This window comes from Callorhinus ursinus, unplaced genomic scaffold (assembly GCF_003265705.2).
Source record: "Callorhinus ursinus isolate GAN/ISIS: 27379988/994484 unplaced genomic scaffold, GSC_fseal_2.0 scaffold20, whole genome shotgun sequence".
NCBI classification, from domain to species: domain Eukaryota; kingdom Metazoa; phylum Chordata; class Mammalia; order Carnivora; family Otariidae; genus Callorhinus; species Callorhinus ursinus.
In genome coordinates, this window is record NW_027397082.1 from 18,590,838 (window position 1) to 18,605,724 (window position 14,887).

General features: G+C 58.3%; 2 protein-coding genes and 1 long non-coding RNA gene across 7 annotated transcripts; 2 read left to right on the forward strand and 1 right to left on the reverse strand.

The window, feature by feature from the left end:
- The first annotated feature begins 673 nt into the window (after positions 1-673).
- Positions 674-3,140, forward strand: NPM3 (nucleophosmin/nucleoplasmin 3). Of its 5 annotated transcripts, none has more exons than XM_073904286.1 (6): positions 1,102-1,258; positions 1,544-1,629; positions 1,867-1,986; positions 2,120-2,213; positions 2,574-2,697; positions 2,791-3,140. In XM_073904286.1, the coding sequence occupies exons 1-5, from the start codon at positions 1,141-1,143 to the stop codon at positions 2,687-2,689; spliced, it is 534 nt and encodes a 177-aa protein (XP_073760387.1). In that variant the 5' UTR covers positions 1,102-1,140; the 3' UTR covers positions 2,690-2,697; positions 2,791-3,140. The 5 variants fall into 5 exon arrangements, with proteins under 5 accessions (XP_073760389.1, XP_073760388.1, XP_025736782.2 ...); XM_025880996.2 differs by having other exon boundaries at positions 2,987-3,140; XM_073904287.1 differs by lacking the exon at positions 1,867-1,986 and having other exon boundaries at positions 814-1,258.
- Positions 3,141-8,395: 5,255 nt separating this feature from the next.
- On the forward strand, positions 8,396-14,160 carry FGF8 (fibroblast growth factor 8). Its single transcript, XM_025880990.2, is given in 7 exon segments — positions 8,396-8,513; positions 8,617-8,653; positions 9,189-9,261; positions 9,264-9,295; positions 9,548-9,695; positions 12,904-13,010; positions 13,870-14,160. Coding segments are annotated over 7 exon segments (720 nt in total). The 5' UTR covers positions 8,396-8,481.
- LOC112830829 (uncharacterized) lies at positions 10,515-13,994 on the reverse strand. The gene is made up of 3 exons (XR_003210014.2): positions 13,864-13,994; positions 12,929-12,976; positions 10,515-10,901 (listed from the first exon to the last, which is right to left on the reverse strand). It is a non-coding gene; the product is annotated as an uncharacterized lncRNA (long non-coding RNA).
- Positions 14,161-14,887: the final 727 nt, after the last annotated feature.

The following is a 14,887-nucleotide window of genomic DNA, read 5'->3' on the forward strand; positions in this document are numbered from 1 at the left end:
CCTTTTCTCCTGCCTTTCATGCCTCACCTATAAGCAAGTATTCTCCACAGCTGTTCCAAGTTAGGGGCTGCATCTTCTCATTCCCATCTTTAGCAAAAAGACTTCTTGGCAGATTTTCCTCAAGGCAAGCAAGGTAAAAGATGAAAGTAGACTACTCTTGGCCAAGCCACCCTCTTCCCACAGTTAACAGCCTGGGCGTGAGTTAGGGCAGCTAGTTTGAATGAGTTCCCTTAATCTAGTGGGATAAGGAATACAGTTTCAGTTTATCAGATTCTTTGGACAAAAGGTGAATGATGGGGGTTGGAGAGTTGCCCTGCCCAAACTATGTGACAGAGGAGTCTAAGGTGGATGTTTTGGGTTGATTGTAATAAGCTCCAAAACGTGTCTGCCAGGAGTAGCATCCCCAAATCTAAGATGATATACTTTGCTAGCAAGCTCCAGCATCAAGGCATTATCTGAAGCTTAATAAAGCTATGCCTCCTGGATAGTAAACTTAAGGTCGTTAGAGCAGGAAGCATACTAGGAAAAGGACCGAGTAGTTCCATGGTTCAAACAGAAAATACCTGTAGCTGAAAAGTAAGGATTCTCGGCTCTCTCGGAGCAAAGGCAAATAGCGTGATTCCTTTGCTTTTTTTTTTTTTTTTTTTTTTAAGATTTTATTTATTCGTGAGAGAGGCAAAAGAAGAAGCAGGCTCCCAAGGAGCAGGGAGCCTGATGCGGGATTCCTTTGCTTTTATAAGGAAAGCGCTGCCCTGAAATTCGCCTTTACAAGGGGGGTTGGAAATGTTTACACTTTTGTATCTATTCTCCCTTTAACGAAAGCTTACCTGGAGTGGGGGAGTGGAGACAGCAGAGGGTGAGAGGAACTAGAGAAAATGGAGACAGGAGCCACCCTCGGGAGCCGTGGTCACGGAAATAAGCAAAAGTATTAACAACAAAAAAATCCATGCTTCTGTGATGTTACTTCCCGCAGTCCCGACACAACGGTCTGACCAGAGGCCGGACGGGCTCCCCTGGACCGGTTGCGCCCCGGTCCTTTCTCAAACGCCAGCGGCTCCTTTAATAGGCGGGGCCGGAGCCAGCGACGAGTCCCCTGCTTTGTACGTGTCGGGGGCGGAGTTCCCAGACGGCCCTTGCAGCATGGCCGCCGGCGCCGCCGCCGCCTTAGCGTTCCTGAGTCAGGAGAGCCGAGCCCGGGCCGGAGGGATCGGGGGTCTGCGGGTCCCGGCTCCGGTCACTATGGACAGTTTCTTCTTCGGTATTGAAGAAAGGAGGGGATGAAGGTGGTGCTGGGGCGGTCGGGCAGGGCTGAACAGGAATGTAACGTGGGTGAACACGACGTGGGTGGGGGCGAAGTGGGTCCCCCGCACGCTGCAGCCCAAGCGGAAGGGGGCGGTGCGACCCCTTCTTATGTGCAGGGCGGGGCCCAGGGCCGAATGCCCCAGGTGTTCCTGAGAAGTGGGCCAGTAAATGGCCGGTCTGACCTTGGCTACACGTGACAGAGGTTTGGTGGAACACTCAGACACACTGTTACCTCTTCCAGGCTGTGAGCTCTCCGGCCACACCCGCTCTTTCACCTTCAAGGTAGAAGAAGAGGATGATTCGGAGCATGTGCTGGCTTTGACCATGGTGAGGGGCGGGGAAGGGTGGTGAATAGTTGTTCCTGAGCAGGCAACTCGGGGGGCCTCCACCCGTCCCCCCAATCCCTTTTACTGGGAGTCACCTCTTTCTGACCCTCACATGGGCGCTTCCCTGGCAAGGTGATCCGGGGACCACTGGGGCGGGGCAAGTTCTAGGGTAGATGCCTCCACTTGTGGTGCCAACCCTTGTTTGGGGAGACCCAGAGGCCCTGTGTACCCTTCCCAGCTCTGCCTCACTGAGGGGGCCAAAGATGAGTGTAATGTGGTAGAAGTCGTGGCCAGGAATCATGATCACCAGGAGATTGCAGTCCCTGTAGCCAACCTCAAGTTGTCCTGCCAGCCCATGGTGAGTTCCCCTGCCATGCTGGGTGATGGAGGTGGGGGGTAGGGCTAAGGGTGGGGGTGAGGAATTGAGGACTGAAGGACTGACTCATCACAAGGTTGGGCGGGCCAGGCCTTCATCCTTGTCTTCCTTCCAGCTCAGTTTGGATGACTTCCAGCTCCAGCCACCTGTAACCTTCCGCCTGAAATCAGGTTCTGGCCCTGTGCGGATCACTGGGAGGCACCAGATTGGTGAGAGCCCTCTCCTTTGCCTCTAGTGGCTTCCCCACCAGGTCTCCCCCACTGCTTCACACTCTTGCCCCATCCCAGCCTTATCTCCTAGTGCAGGTCCCACGTAGGCTATACCCTCCACTTTCTGTCCTATTCGAGCCTACCTCCTGCATGAAACCTGTCCCGACTTCTCCACCTCCATTAATGTGGTCTCCTTTAGCTCTCTGTCATCTTAGTATCTGAGGTTCTTCCCACCTAGATCATAAGCTCTGGGAGGTCAGGGTCCCTGCAAGCCTAGCACCACAGGGCATGAATAAACGACATATGGTATAAAGGGGGTCTGGGCTTGAACCTCCTCTTTACTGCTTACATTTCCACCAGTTACTATAAGCAATGACGTTTCTGAGCAAGAAGAGAGTGAAGAAGAAGGTAGTGAGCAGGAGGAAGCTGAGTGGTGCCCCATCCTGCCTGCCAAGAAGCAGGGGGGTAGGCCCTAGCCTCCTTGGTGAGTTGGGGGAAGGGTGTCCAGCAAGGTCTGGGATGAAGTAGGACAAGCAGGTGAAGGCCTAGATGCTGACCCCTTGTTTGCTCTTCTCAGGTCACCTGGCTACATGTGCCATGCACCATGTTCCTGTACAAGTTTCAAGAACTTTAAATGTGTCTTCTCTGTTGAAGAGGATGGGTGGGTGGGTGGGGTCTTGGGCTGGTGTTAGGAGAGAGGGTGGTCCTATCCCTCATAGAGCCCTGGTATTTTTCTAATCTTATGCCCTACCTGGGACTTCCCTTTTCTCCAGGATTGGGAGGAACTCTGAACTTCTGTCCTCACCCTCTCTCCCCACTTGCCTATGAGATTGGAGATCAGCATCTGAAGCTCAGGACTGCACATTTTTAATACTTTTTACATTTTTGGAGAAAGGTTGAAATAAAGTGATACGGAGTTTTTTGCAACTCATTTGTGTGGCTTCTTTATCTGCTGGTGTGGCATTCCCCTAGGGACCACCAGGTGGCACTGTGGCAGCATCGAGGGTGGCCCTGCGCCTGGGGAGGGTGAAGAAATGTGGGATCCTGCTATCCCTAGGACCCCGGGGGCAGGCCAGGCCTGGGCCCCAACTGCTTTGCTAAAAGAGGACCTCCCAACACCAAGCCCGTTCCCAGTCCCTACAGGTGGGGGAGGGCCATCCCAGGAGGTTATCGGCATCCAAACAAGGGGCCTGGGCCTCTGTCAGCACTCAGGCTGATGGGCAGGGGGGTAGATAAGGGGGCTTAAGCAGTCCAAGGAATGTGCATCCCTAGATTCACGAAGGGGCTCAGGCCCTGAGAGGGCCTGTGAGGGGTAGGCTAGAAGCCAGTCTTTACTCCTCCTTCCAGTCTTACAGGCTGTCTCTGAGTGGGTCTGGGCCCTTAGAAACCTGATTCCGGGGGCCAGATGGAGGGGGCTGGCCAGATTGGGTGACAGGGAAACCAGAATCCGGGTGGCCTGGCATATGGGGGCAGAGAGGGGCTCCTGGGATTCAGCCTCCTGGGCTAAGGGGTTCCTGATTCCCAGCACATTGCCTGCTCTGGGGGTCTCTGGTGCCTGTAATCAAGTGTTCTGAGGTTTGACTGCTGCTATGCCAGGAAGAGAAAGGGAAGTACCTGATGTGAGCATTCGTGTGTATGTGACCAACTCTGGGGTCAGCAGTTCAGCAGCTGTGTTGATGTGGGGGGGGCACGTATTTCAGTTTCCCACATACAAACAAACAAACAAAACGTTAACTCCTGAGACAGCCTGGGGCCAGACATGCTGAGGATGGACAAAGTACAGTGCCTGGTGGTGTGTGGGGTGGTAGGGCCAGGCCCACTCCCTCCCACACCGGCTGCTGGGCAAATGAGTGAACTAGTGGGAGGGTAACCCGAAGAGGCTGGTATTGGGGCAGGTAAGGTAAGCTTTGGGGAGTGTCCAGCAACACGGAAAAGCATTCCTACTTCAACATACATCCATCTGGAGTAGATTCCCCCCTCTTCATGGTGAGGAGCTCTAACTTCCCTTTTCTCTCAAGTTGAGGATAAAGGAAGGTGATTTCTCTCTGTGTTGCAGTGATCGGGGTCGCAGGCCCCTTTCTCCTCTCCAGGAGGGCTTTCCTGGAGTGCTTCCAGCGGGAACCAGCGTGGTGGGCCGACCAGGCTCCAGACCATTCACCTTCCTGTGGCAGGTGTCCCAAGGGAGGGGGAATTGCAGCTGGCGCCCTCTGGTGGGCGAGGTTGAAACCGCCTTTGGCCGTGGGCTCCCCATGCCGCCTTGAAGGGGGGCTACGTGAGCGATCTCGCCCCTGAGTGGCCCGGGGTGTCGAAGTTAGGCAGAAAGCGAGGAGTAAGTCACTGAGGCTGACTGTTTGGGTTCATTGATTGATTGATTCATTCATTCATTCGTTCGCTAGAAGAGCTCTTGTTAGAGCCCTTCTCTTCTTCCTCTCACCCATAACCTCCAGAGTCCTCGGCACGTGCTTGGTTGGGGGCGCGGGAGACTGGCTGAGTGCAGCGAAAAGTCATCTCTGGAGGAAGCCTCCCCAACCCACCCATCTGCGCCCTGTGCGTGGCGCAGCTCGGACATTTACCCCCTGCGAAGCCGCTGGAGCGCTCATTGTAAGCCTTGACTGTTTCCTGGGTGGCTCTCCCCGCAACCCAGGCAGGCGCCGAGCGCGCTCCTGCCCGCAGTAGGGGCCCAATCCACATCTTCTCCTTCTTGCAGGACTTTCCTGGCCCGAAGGGGCGCCCGGCCGGCCGACAGAGCTGGGAATTGTTTTTTCTCCCTCTCCGCCCCGCCTCTCGCTGCTGGTTCTGTCGGCTCAGCGCACAGTAGGAGCACTGCCAATTCGCTTTGGCCCCGGAGCACTGAGGGATGAAGGCGTCCGCCGGGGTTTGCAGACTGCTGGAGGACGGGCAGGCCTGTATTCGGGGGGCGAGGGAGACGACTCCCAGGCAGCGGCCCCAAGTGCTTAACGTAGTCTCGGCGATTTGCATTTGAACAGTCGGTGGAGAGTCGGCGGCGCTTTGAACGCCGGGCGCCGAAGGCGCGCAGTGGAGCTCTCGGCAGTCCGGGCGGCCCCGCGCAGGCTGGTGTGGATGTGAGGGGCCCAGGGTGGGCCGGGGGCGAGGGATGCGTTCGGAAAGAGGCTGAAGGTGTGTGTTTGGGTCCCTGCGAGGGCGTGTTTGCGGAGAGGGGCTATTTGTGTTGGCGAGGAGTGTGTGTTTGTGTTTGCAGGAGGCGAGGGTGTGTGTGTGTGTGTGTGTGTGTGTTTGTGTTTGCGGAGTGTGGGGGCGGCCGGGAAAGGTGGCCGGGCTGTCACTCAGCGATCAGGTTGACAGGCGCTCCCTCATCAGGGCCGGGGAGCTCTGATTGCAGATTCGAGGAAACAAAATAGCAATTGTAATTACGGGGCTTTGATAAGATAAAGGAAGGAGAGAGCTGGCCTGGAAGGGAGCAAGCGAGGGAGGGAGAGAGTGGCCTGCTGGGGCCCCGACGGAATATTTGCATCTGTCACTCACGGGGCGTGCCGGGGCAGTACCGGCGCCCTATGTGAGGGTGTCCCCATCTGCTCCCTCGCCCCTCCCCCTACACCCCCACCACAAGACATATAGACTTTTGGGGAGATGAGAAGAATCTCTAAAACTGATGAGGGTTCATTTCAGGGGAAGTTCTCCAAATGTAAAGGAATTCTGTCCTATAGAAAGACCCCTTGATAGAGGTTAAAGTGGATACTAAAACCTTGACCTCCACACTTTTAGGTCCCAGGACGCCCATCTCTTCTGGGGAGTGGGTTAAGATCATTGAGGCTCAGCTCAGGGACTTCAGAACCTTCCGCGAGCTCCAGAACCAGGGTTAGACCTGAGTCAGATGCTCTCTGGCCTCCATCCCCACTCCAGGGAAGGGCTGGTGCCCAGGGTTGGGGCTCCAAGACTATGCACACTGAGCATGGGCTAGACTGCCCTGACTCCGGCCTGGGTCCTGCTCCATGCTGTTCTCATCAGACTGTTTTCAGAGGGCTGAGTCCCCAGTGGGGAGAAGGCCCTTCCCACCCTCTGCTCTCCATCTCTCCACTCACTCATTCATTCATTCATGCACACAAATAAACATTTTCAGGGGCCTACTATGTGCAGGGCATGCGTTTAAGATGGTGAGCATTCTGCCTGTTTGAAGCAGTACAGCTGGGGAGGTAGAGACTCAGCAAGCAGCCTGCAGGCCTCTAAGACAGAGGACAGTAAGGAAAAGAGCTGGTTTGGGCCGTGGGTACCAGAGCCCACCTCACCTTTCTCCCTTCTAATGGGCTCACCTCTTAGTGGGGTTGAGAGGAGACAGTGCAAGTCCAGCCTTTAGCAAATATGAGTGCTCAATAAAAAGTGGTGCTTATGATTATTATCTGAAGGCAAGTCTTCCTGGGGAAGCCACTCTTGGGCTGAGGTCTAAAGGTTCAGCCAGTTTCTTCATTGTTCATTCATCAAATGCCAACTGTAGAACAACCCCGCCCAGCTCAGTGCCATGAGCTGCAAGTTCCGATCTAAAAGACATGGTCCTTGCCTGGAGGTCTGTGTGTGCAAGAGCCAGAAGAGTGAACAGACTCCTGGAGTGGGGGGGAGGGGGGGCATGGGACAGGTAGGCTCAGGGAGTCTCCTTCTCTGAGGAGGGATGAGGTCTTGAGACAAGTCCTCTGACTGTAGTCTCATCTATGCATTGCTCAGTGTTAGCATTATGGCTGGGAGTAGGAACAGGTGGGGCATCGGGACAGGTGGGGCACGGAGAAAGGGGAGGTAGGCAGAACTTGATCGTACTGCTGGGCAAGGACCTGCCTACTGCCCCTGGCCTAATAGCTTCCCAGGACCACCCTAACCCCTCCAGTCCAACCCCCAAGGACATGGGGTGCCAGTGGGGCAGGGGAGGTCATGGGTGGATACAGCAGCTGGGTAGGGCATCAGTGGCTCAAGCTGCTGCTCCGAAGTGTCAGTCCCAGGGTGTCTCTGCCCACCCAAGCTGCTGCCAAAGAAGCACCATGGCTCAGGGTTTCCAGAAGCCCCTGGGGGGAAGCAATGAAGGGCTGGGAGAGGCTTAGACACTACTTCCTTCGGGGACCCCCCCCCATGCTTGACACAAAGCACCAGTCCACGTCTAGTCCAGTAGGTGTGTAAATGCCTCAGTGCACAAATACTGAGGCTCAGAGAGGGAAATGCGAGGCGGCCTGGATCTAAGTCTCTTCTCCAGGAAAAGCAGCTCACAGTCGTTATTTTTGCCCTCTCCGCCTGCTGCTCTGGGAGGGCGGCAGCGACTATAGGTCCTGCTAGGGACCCACAAGGGTGGCTCATGGTGCCTCTCAAGCTTCAGGTTAGTGTGTGTGGGACGGACGCAGGGGTGAAGGTGATAGTAAGGGAGGGGACATTTCTCGCTCTCAGTATCTTTTTGGAGACGGGGCGAGAAATAAGAGATCCGCAGCAAGGGTTACTCAGCAGAAAGGCGGGGATGGGGGTTCGGGTCCCCGTCGCAGGGAGCGCACAGCCATTCCCTCCCGCTTCCCAGCGGCCGCTTCCAGGGGACACACACGGCCGAAGCACACAGTAGGTGGCTCAGAGACCCGCCGCCTAGTCTGAGGCATAAGCGGACCCGGCCCCACGGTGGATACTTGGCACCTTCCGACCCCGGCGCACCCGCGGTCCAGGAAGCCCCAGCCCGAGGCGCCCCCCCCACCCCCATCCCCGCGTGTCCAGACCCCTAGAGCAAGCAAGGGGTCAGCCCCGGGATGGGGGGGAGGCGCCCCCACCGGCCGCTCCCCGCCCCTCCCGCGGTCCCCAGACCCCTCCCCTAGCCCAGACCCCCAATCCCAGACCCGCCGGCCGCCCCGCCCCGGTCCGCCCCGCCCCCGCCCCGGGCTGCGTCCGGGCCCCAGCTCCCAGCCGGGGGCTGCGGGCTCCGGCCGCCCGCCCCGCGCTCCCCCCCTCGCGCCCGGTGCGGCGCCCCCCGCCCCTACCCCTCCCCCTCCCTTCCCACCTACCCACCCACCCTGCCGGCCCGTTACCCTCCCGCCCGCTCCGGCTCCTGAGCAGCCAGCGGCCACCGGCTCCGGCAGCGGCGCAGAGCCACTCGGCACGGCGCGGCGCGGCGAGCAAGACATTCCACGGGACCCGCGGAGCCGCGTCCGGACCGCCGCCCGCCTCCCGCGCTCCAGCTTTCCTCGGCCGCCGCCGCCCTCGGCTCGTCCGTCGCGGCCGCCCGCGGGCCGGCGCGATCCCGCCGGGGTTCTCGGTGCTCCCCCGGCCGCGCGCCATGGGCAGCCCCCGCTCGGCGCTGAGCTGCCTGTGAGTACGGCCGCCGCCCCCGCGTCCCCGCCCGGCCCGCGCCGCCGCGCCCTCTCCGCTCACCCCGCGCCCTCTCTCTCCCGCCCGCTTTTGTCTCCCACAGGCTGTTGCACTTGCTGGTTCTCTGCCTCCAAGCCCAGGTAAGGCGCACTGCGCGGCGGCGGGGCCCGGGCGGACCGGCGGGGGCCGCCGGTTGGCAAGGTCGGGCAGGGGCCCGAGGACCGACCCTGCGGCCAGAGCAGCAGGGCTGGAAGGAACCTTAGGAATACAGCCCCGCACTTGCCCTAGGAGGGAGCTAGGGAACAGAGAGGGAGCGCCCTGCCTAAGGTCACACAGCTGGTGTGCGGCGAGGCTCGAACCCAAGGTTTCGGACTCCAGCGCTGTCTCCCGCGCATCCTAGCCAGGTTGGGGTGGATAGGGAGCTCTAGGGGCAGCTACACCTGGCTGCCGAGGAAGGGGGGAGCTGGGGCCTGGGAGCGTTCGTTGTCAGAAGTCCCGGTGACCGCCGCAGGGACTCTCTCCGCGGCTCTCTGGGGAGACTTGTGGAGGGTCTGGCCGAAAGATCAGGTGCCTAGGCTCTCTGCGCTCTCAACATTTGCTCCGTAAATTTGTCTTTATAAATGTCAGGGGTCGGGCAGCGCTGTCTCCCTACTTACAAGCGCCCTGCTTTTCTAGGAAGGCGTGGTGGTGGTGGGGGCGCGGGGGGGGGGGGGTCCCGCGGCGCTGGGCAGGGAGCTTGCTTTCCTGATCCTGGCCGGGAGTCCCAGGGTGTTTCCCAACAGGTAGGTCCGGATCGTTCCGGGATTCATCCTTGCTAGGCTGGGTCTGCCTGACTTTCCTGGGTTGGGTGTTGTGACCGGAGCTGGCATGTTGGGGGAACCACCCAGCCCCTGCAGTTGGCCTGGGGTAGTGGAGGCGCGTGCAGGGCGATGGGGGCCACTCGGGCCCCTGGGCAGAGTAGCATTATAATGGCGTGTTGTGTATTTTTCAATTTCCTAAAGGTAACTGTTCAGTCCTCACCTAATTTTACACAGCATGTGAGGGAGCAGAGCCTGGTGACGGATCAGCTCAGCCGCCGCCTCATCCGGACCTACCAGCTCTACAGCCGCACCAGCGGGAAGCACGTGCAGGTCCTGGCCAACAAGCGCATCAACGCCATGGCAGAAGACGGGGACCCCTTCGGTAAGGCGAGCTGTGCCGGGCAGGGTGAAGGTAGACTGTAGAACATGCCCTCCTTCCCCTGGCTGGCCTGCCCTGACTGGACCAGCCAGCCCCATCTGTGCTGGCCAGAGGCTAGCTCTGCTGTGCTGGCCAGGCTCCCCAGCTCAGAGGGAAGGAGTTAAGGCAAAAAAGCATCTTGGGGGTCAGCTGGAGAAAAGAGGGCTAGGAAAGGGGCCTTGGGGAGTACTTGGCCCACAGGTATCCCTTCCCCGCCCAGCAAATGAATGAATCCAGGAGTCTCCCTTTCCACCTCCGCCATTCACACACCCCCTCCCCAGCTGCAGGTGGAGACAGAGGGTTCTGCTGGAGGGGCCACAGGTTTAAGGGAAGCGCTTGAAAGAGGATATGTCACCAGGGTCCACAAAAGGAGAGTTGGGAAAGAGAAGGGAGAAAAATCCCCCCACACACACAGCCCTTCCAGCTTTTACAGGGGGTGCCATGAACCTTTAAATATTTTGATCAGAAGGGCCAATTGCACATAGGCACTGGGCTTGGGAAGGGGCCCTCTCCACTCCACTGACCCAGGAACCCAGGTGGCGGTTGGAACCAGGCTCCTGACTCCTCATGGGGTGGTGAGTCCAGGGAGCTACTGCAGGGCAGAGAGGCTGAGGACTGATTGATTTCTAAAACATTCAATATTCCTGCCTTGAAACCAGGCCAATTTCCAGAGTCCTGGACGTACCAAGAGAAAAGCAAGCCCTCTGGGCGGCTGGTGTTGTTTTTAGAGAGCGATTATTGTGAGTTTAAAAACCTTTAAATAATGACCAAGTTAAACAAGCATGAAAGGAGAGGGGAAGACTCTATTAAAATGTAATAAAAAGGTGAGGCATTTTAAGAGCTAAGAAGAAAAATGAAGAATGATATAAAACAGAAAAAGAACGAGCCTTTTTTCAGATGTGGAGTTTGAAAGGAGTTGCAAGTCTGTAAATGTTAAAAAAGAGGTTCAAGATTGTTCTCTATGAATCTCTGGAGAGACCCCCGCGTCTGGCAGAGCGATTAAAACTCTTCTTACTTTCACCTTTTTTAACATTTCCTGAATGCTTTCTCCTCTTCTCGAGCCAGTTTGGGGGATCGAGTATGTCTCACTGCATTTTTTCTGCATCGACGTAGCTGACTTCCCTTCAAAGCTGGAGAAGGAGACATAATTTTCCCGGGATAAATCTGTCACTGGGGTGGAAGAATAGGTTTGAAAATGTTAAGCTTTCCAAAAGGCCGTTCGGGAAAGCCGCCGCAAACTGCGGCCCCAGCTCCCCAGCTCCATCCAGGGAGGGGAGTGGGGGCTCTCAGTGGAGGGAGTGGGGGGGGGCCTGCCTGGTGGCCGGGCTCCCCCGCTGGGCTGGCAGGACCAGCCTGCCGTCCCTTTGTCCCTCCAAACTGGCTGCTTGCTGCCCTTCTCAGCTTCCAAGGAAAGGGAACGAATGCTTAGCTCCTCCTGGGTTTACTCCACTGGAGCAAATGGTCCAGCACATCCTTGGGTTTTGGGGAGGGAAGAAGAGGCGGCTGGCCATGGGGGAGCTCATCTTCCGACCTCAGAAGTCTGATGCCCACTTCTGTCCTTACAAGTGTAGGAAGCTTTCCAGGTTCCCTGATCCCTGCCTGGCAGGCAGGAGTGGGAGCTGGAGGGCCCAAGAGCAGAGGCATAGGGTGTGCAGCTGGGACAGTGTGAGTCTGGGGGAGAAGAGCAGAGAGGTTCGAGTTGCTTCCCTGCGGGTCCCAGGAAGGGAGAGAGGGATTGTTCCAGTCCCTGTCTGCCCCATTTGGCCAGAATCCTCAGAGTGGGATCCTCTCGCCCCTTCTCCCGTCAGTGTCCCTCTGGCCCTACCAGCAGCGACCCCTTGCTCTGGAAGGCAGATCAGGAGAGGGATGAGCAGACTGGCTGGGTCCAAGAGGAGGTGGGTGGGAGGGGAGGTGACAGCTGCATTTCCCTGGCTGACTTGGAGCCAGACTGGAGAGTTGGCCATTGGGTCCCAGCTCTGTGCTTATGTGAAGGGGTGGGGGGGAGTCACAGGCTGGGCGGTGAGGGCTGCCTTGCTGACCTTGGTGCCCATCCCCCCCATTAGTTTTGGGGACAAAGAAGGTGCTGCCTTGTTAGTGCAGGCTGCGAGACAGCGCTGGGAGTTCCAGAACTGCTTTCTCGAGGAGGGAAAAGGAGTAGAGAGGACAGGAGACCCAGCCCCTCCTGCCCTACTCCCAACAGCTGAGTCAGCCCTCATTCCCTTCTTGGGGACAGCCTCAAAGGGAGGAATTACACAGGGATGAGACAGGGACCAGGACTTCTGTGGCAAGGCTGTCTGAGGGAAGGGCACAAGGGAAGAAGGCTCAGAATTCAGCTCCCTGTCTCATCAGCTTTCCAGACTGAGAGGCAAGCATGCCTGATTTTCTCCCCTCCTCACCCACAGAAAGTGTTTGGTCACTGGGGTGAGAAGCCCAGCTGTGATGGGGGTTGAAAGAAAAGACTATTTGAGTCATTGCTTTCTGGACACTGGGGCTGGGGACAGTGGTGACTGGGAAGCGTGGAGAAGAGCAGAAGCCTCCCAGCTGGGGTCTGAGGTTCTGGGAAAGCAGCTGGTTGTGCGCAGGCTGCGCATGTAGGGAGAGTGGTCCGCATCCCTGTCAGAGCAGGGGTTTGGGGGGGCAGTGGCCAAGGCTGTGAGTTAGAACCCGAGGTGTCAGAAACGGGAGAGAGTGCTTTTAGGTTTCGCCTCAGAACTCATGTCACTGCTGCACTCCAGAAGTTTGTAGTGACCTGTGAGGCATGTGCACATACTGCTTTGAGTTTGAAGGATTCCCAGAGATCTTCTGATGAGAGTAGAACTCTAGTCATGAAGCCTTGACATGGAAGTCAGTACCGTCCGATTTTAGACAAGGGTCTGTTCAGTTTGATGGCTCCAAGATTCCTCTGCAGAACCCAGTTTGTGCTTCATGATCTTGTCCATCTCCCTGTGTACCGCCAGGTGAGGGGCCTGAGGCCCAGGAAGGGGACGTGATCTTTCCCACTGTCGCACAGCATATCGGCAGCTGGGCTGGGGCTGGAGCCCACATCTTGGGTACCTGCTCTTGGAGCAGTTGCTACTGGGATGTGACAGGTCTGAGGGTCAGCTGGGGTGAAGATGTGGTACAGTGGGGGTCAGGGCGCTTCCAATAACCATCCCCCCACCTTCCCTGACAGCAAAGCTCATTGTGGAGACAGATACCTTTGGGAGCCGTGTTCGAGTCCGAGGAGCTGAGACTGGCCTCTACATCTGCATGAATAAGAAGGGGAAGCTGATCGCCAAGGTGAGGCCCCAGAAGGAATGGAGGGTCCCTGGGGCCTGGGGAGGGGGCTGGGCTGGCAGAGCTCCTCCAGGATCCCAGAGAGACACAGGGCCACCTTGGGGTCACCTAACGACTGGGTGGGGATGGGGGGAGGTGAGAGAAGGAAACTGAGAGATGAAAAGCTATAAAGGCAAAGGAGGAAGAAGGGAGGCTAGGGAAGGGGCTGGTGGGGGGGGTGGTAAATTCCATATATCTTTTTAACAAATCGCCAAATTGCTTTGCTATTATGTCCAATTACATGGTACCAGCATTTGGAATGTTCAGTAAGCCGCAGGCCCAGCCCCTCAGCCGAGCTCTGAAATGGCCCCATTAGTCACGGCTCTTCTCCAGCCTCAAGCTCCCCGCTTCCTGGGCTCTGCGTCTCCCCTCAGGCCTCCCCTCCCCCATGGGGTGGCTGCCCTGGGGCCCCTGGGGTCCTGAGGGGCGGGGGGTGAGGGTGGGGGGGGATGTGTGGTGCAGCTGGGGAAACGGGTGCGAGCCGCTCGGCCAGACTGGTGGGCAGGAGGCCAGGGCAGGCAGGGTCTGGGCCCCCTCTCTGGCCCTCTGTGTTGGGGCCCAGCCCCTCCGGAGACAGCCATGTGTCACTGCTGCCCGGGAGGACAGGAAGTTGCCGGGTGGGCTGCGGCTTGTGAGGGATTAGAGAGCGGGTTCCCCGGGCGGGGGTGGGGCTGTCGCTCGTGCCCACCCTGCCATCTGCTGGGGTGCCCACCTGCTGTCTGGGGCCGCCTGCCCTCTGCCTCCGCTGGGGTGGGGGTGGGGTGGGGTTGCGGCTCGGGGGCCGGAGCCCAGTAACGCCCGCGTCTGGCCCCACTACCTGCAGAGCAACGGCAAGGGCAAGGACTGCGTGTTCACGGAGATCGTGCTGGAGAACAACTACACGGCCCTGCAGAACGCCAAGTACGAAGGCTGGTACATGGCCTTCACCCGCAAGGGCCGGCCCCGCAAGGGCTCCAAGACGCGGCAGCACCAGCGTGAGGTCCACTTCATGAAGCGGCTGCCCCGCGGCCACCACACCACGGAGCAGAGCCTGCGCTTCGAGTTCCTCAACTACCCGCCCTTCACGCGCAGCCTGCGCGGCAGCCAGAGGACTTGGGCCCCGGAGCCCCGGTAGGCGCCGCCGCCCTCCCCGCCGCGCGGAGCCGCTGGTCGCGGGGGAGCACAGAGAAACTCCGGGAGCCGAGGTCCGCGCTGCTGAAGGCTGGGGAGGAGCTGGGGGAGCCCCGGGTTCTAGCCTTTGATAGCTGTCTGCCGTTGGGTTTTTTGTTGTTGTTGTTGTTTTGTTTTGTTTTTTTAAACAAAAGAGAGGCTCTATTTTTGTATTCCACTTGGCTGTGGTGTCTGTCTTCTTCACTTTCGGGAAGGCCGGTAGTGGCCTAGACTGGGATTCTGGCGGGGTTCCCTCCGGGTCAGGGGGCTTTTCCAGGCCAGCAGAGGTGCTCCTGAGATCCCAGCGCCTGCAGGACAAGCTGGCTGGGCAGCGGGGAGCCCACTCCCCGCCTCACCCCGAGGCAGGGGCAGGGAGGAAAGGGTGAGGACTTAGAGCAGGTTTTTAAGGCTGGGTGTGGGGAGGGGGTGGATGTCTATTAATTGTTATTAAATGACTGAAATATTTATTTAACTTGCATATTAAAAATGTGTGTTGGACAGCAAGTCCTGTGGGGGTCGGCCCCTCTCCCTTCCCCAGCTGTTGGGGGGGGTCCTAACCCTAACTAGTTCCCACAGCAGCCTCCCTCCAGCCTGACTTAGGACCTGTGCCTGTCATTGTTATGGAGGGGCTCTCCTGATGGGACAGGAGCAGGGAAAGGGGCAAGAAGAGGCTCTTAGCTGGTCCTGGAGCT

Excerpts from the sequence above, each read along its gene's own strand:
- NPM3 (XM_073904287.1), top strand. The coding sequence starts at position 958 with ATGTTACTTCCCGCAGTCCCGACACAACGGTCTGACCAGAGGCCGGAC. Across the intron at positions 1,259-1,543 it reads TATGGACAGTTTCTTCTTCG|GCTGTGAGCTCTCCGGCCAC; the intron begins GTATTGAAGAAA and ends TACCTCTTCCAG. Across the intron at positions 1,630-2,119 it reads ATGTGCTGGCTTTGACCATG|CTCAGTTTGGATGACTTCCA; the intron begins GTGAGGGGCGGG and ends TCTTCCTTCCAG.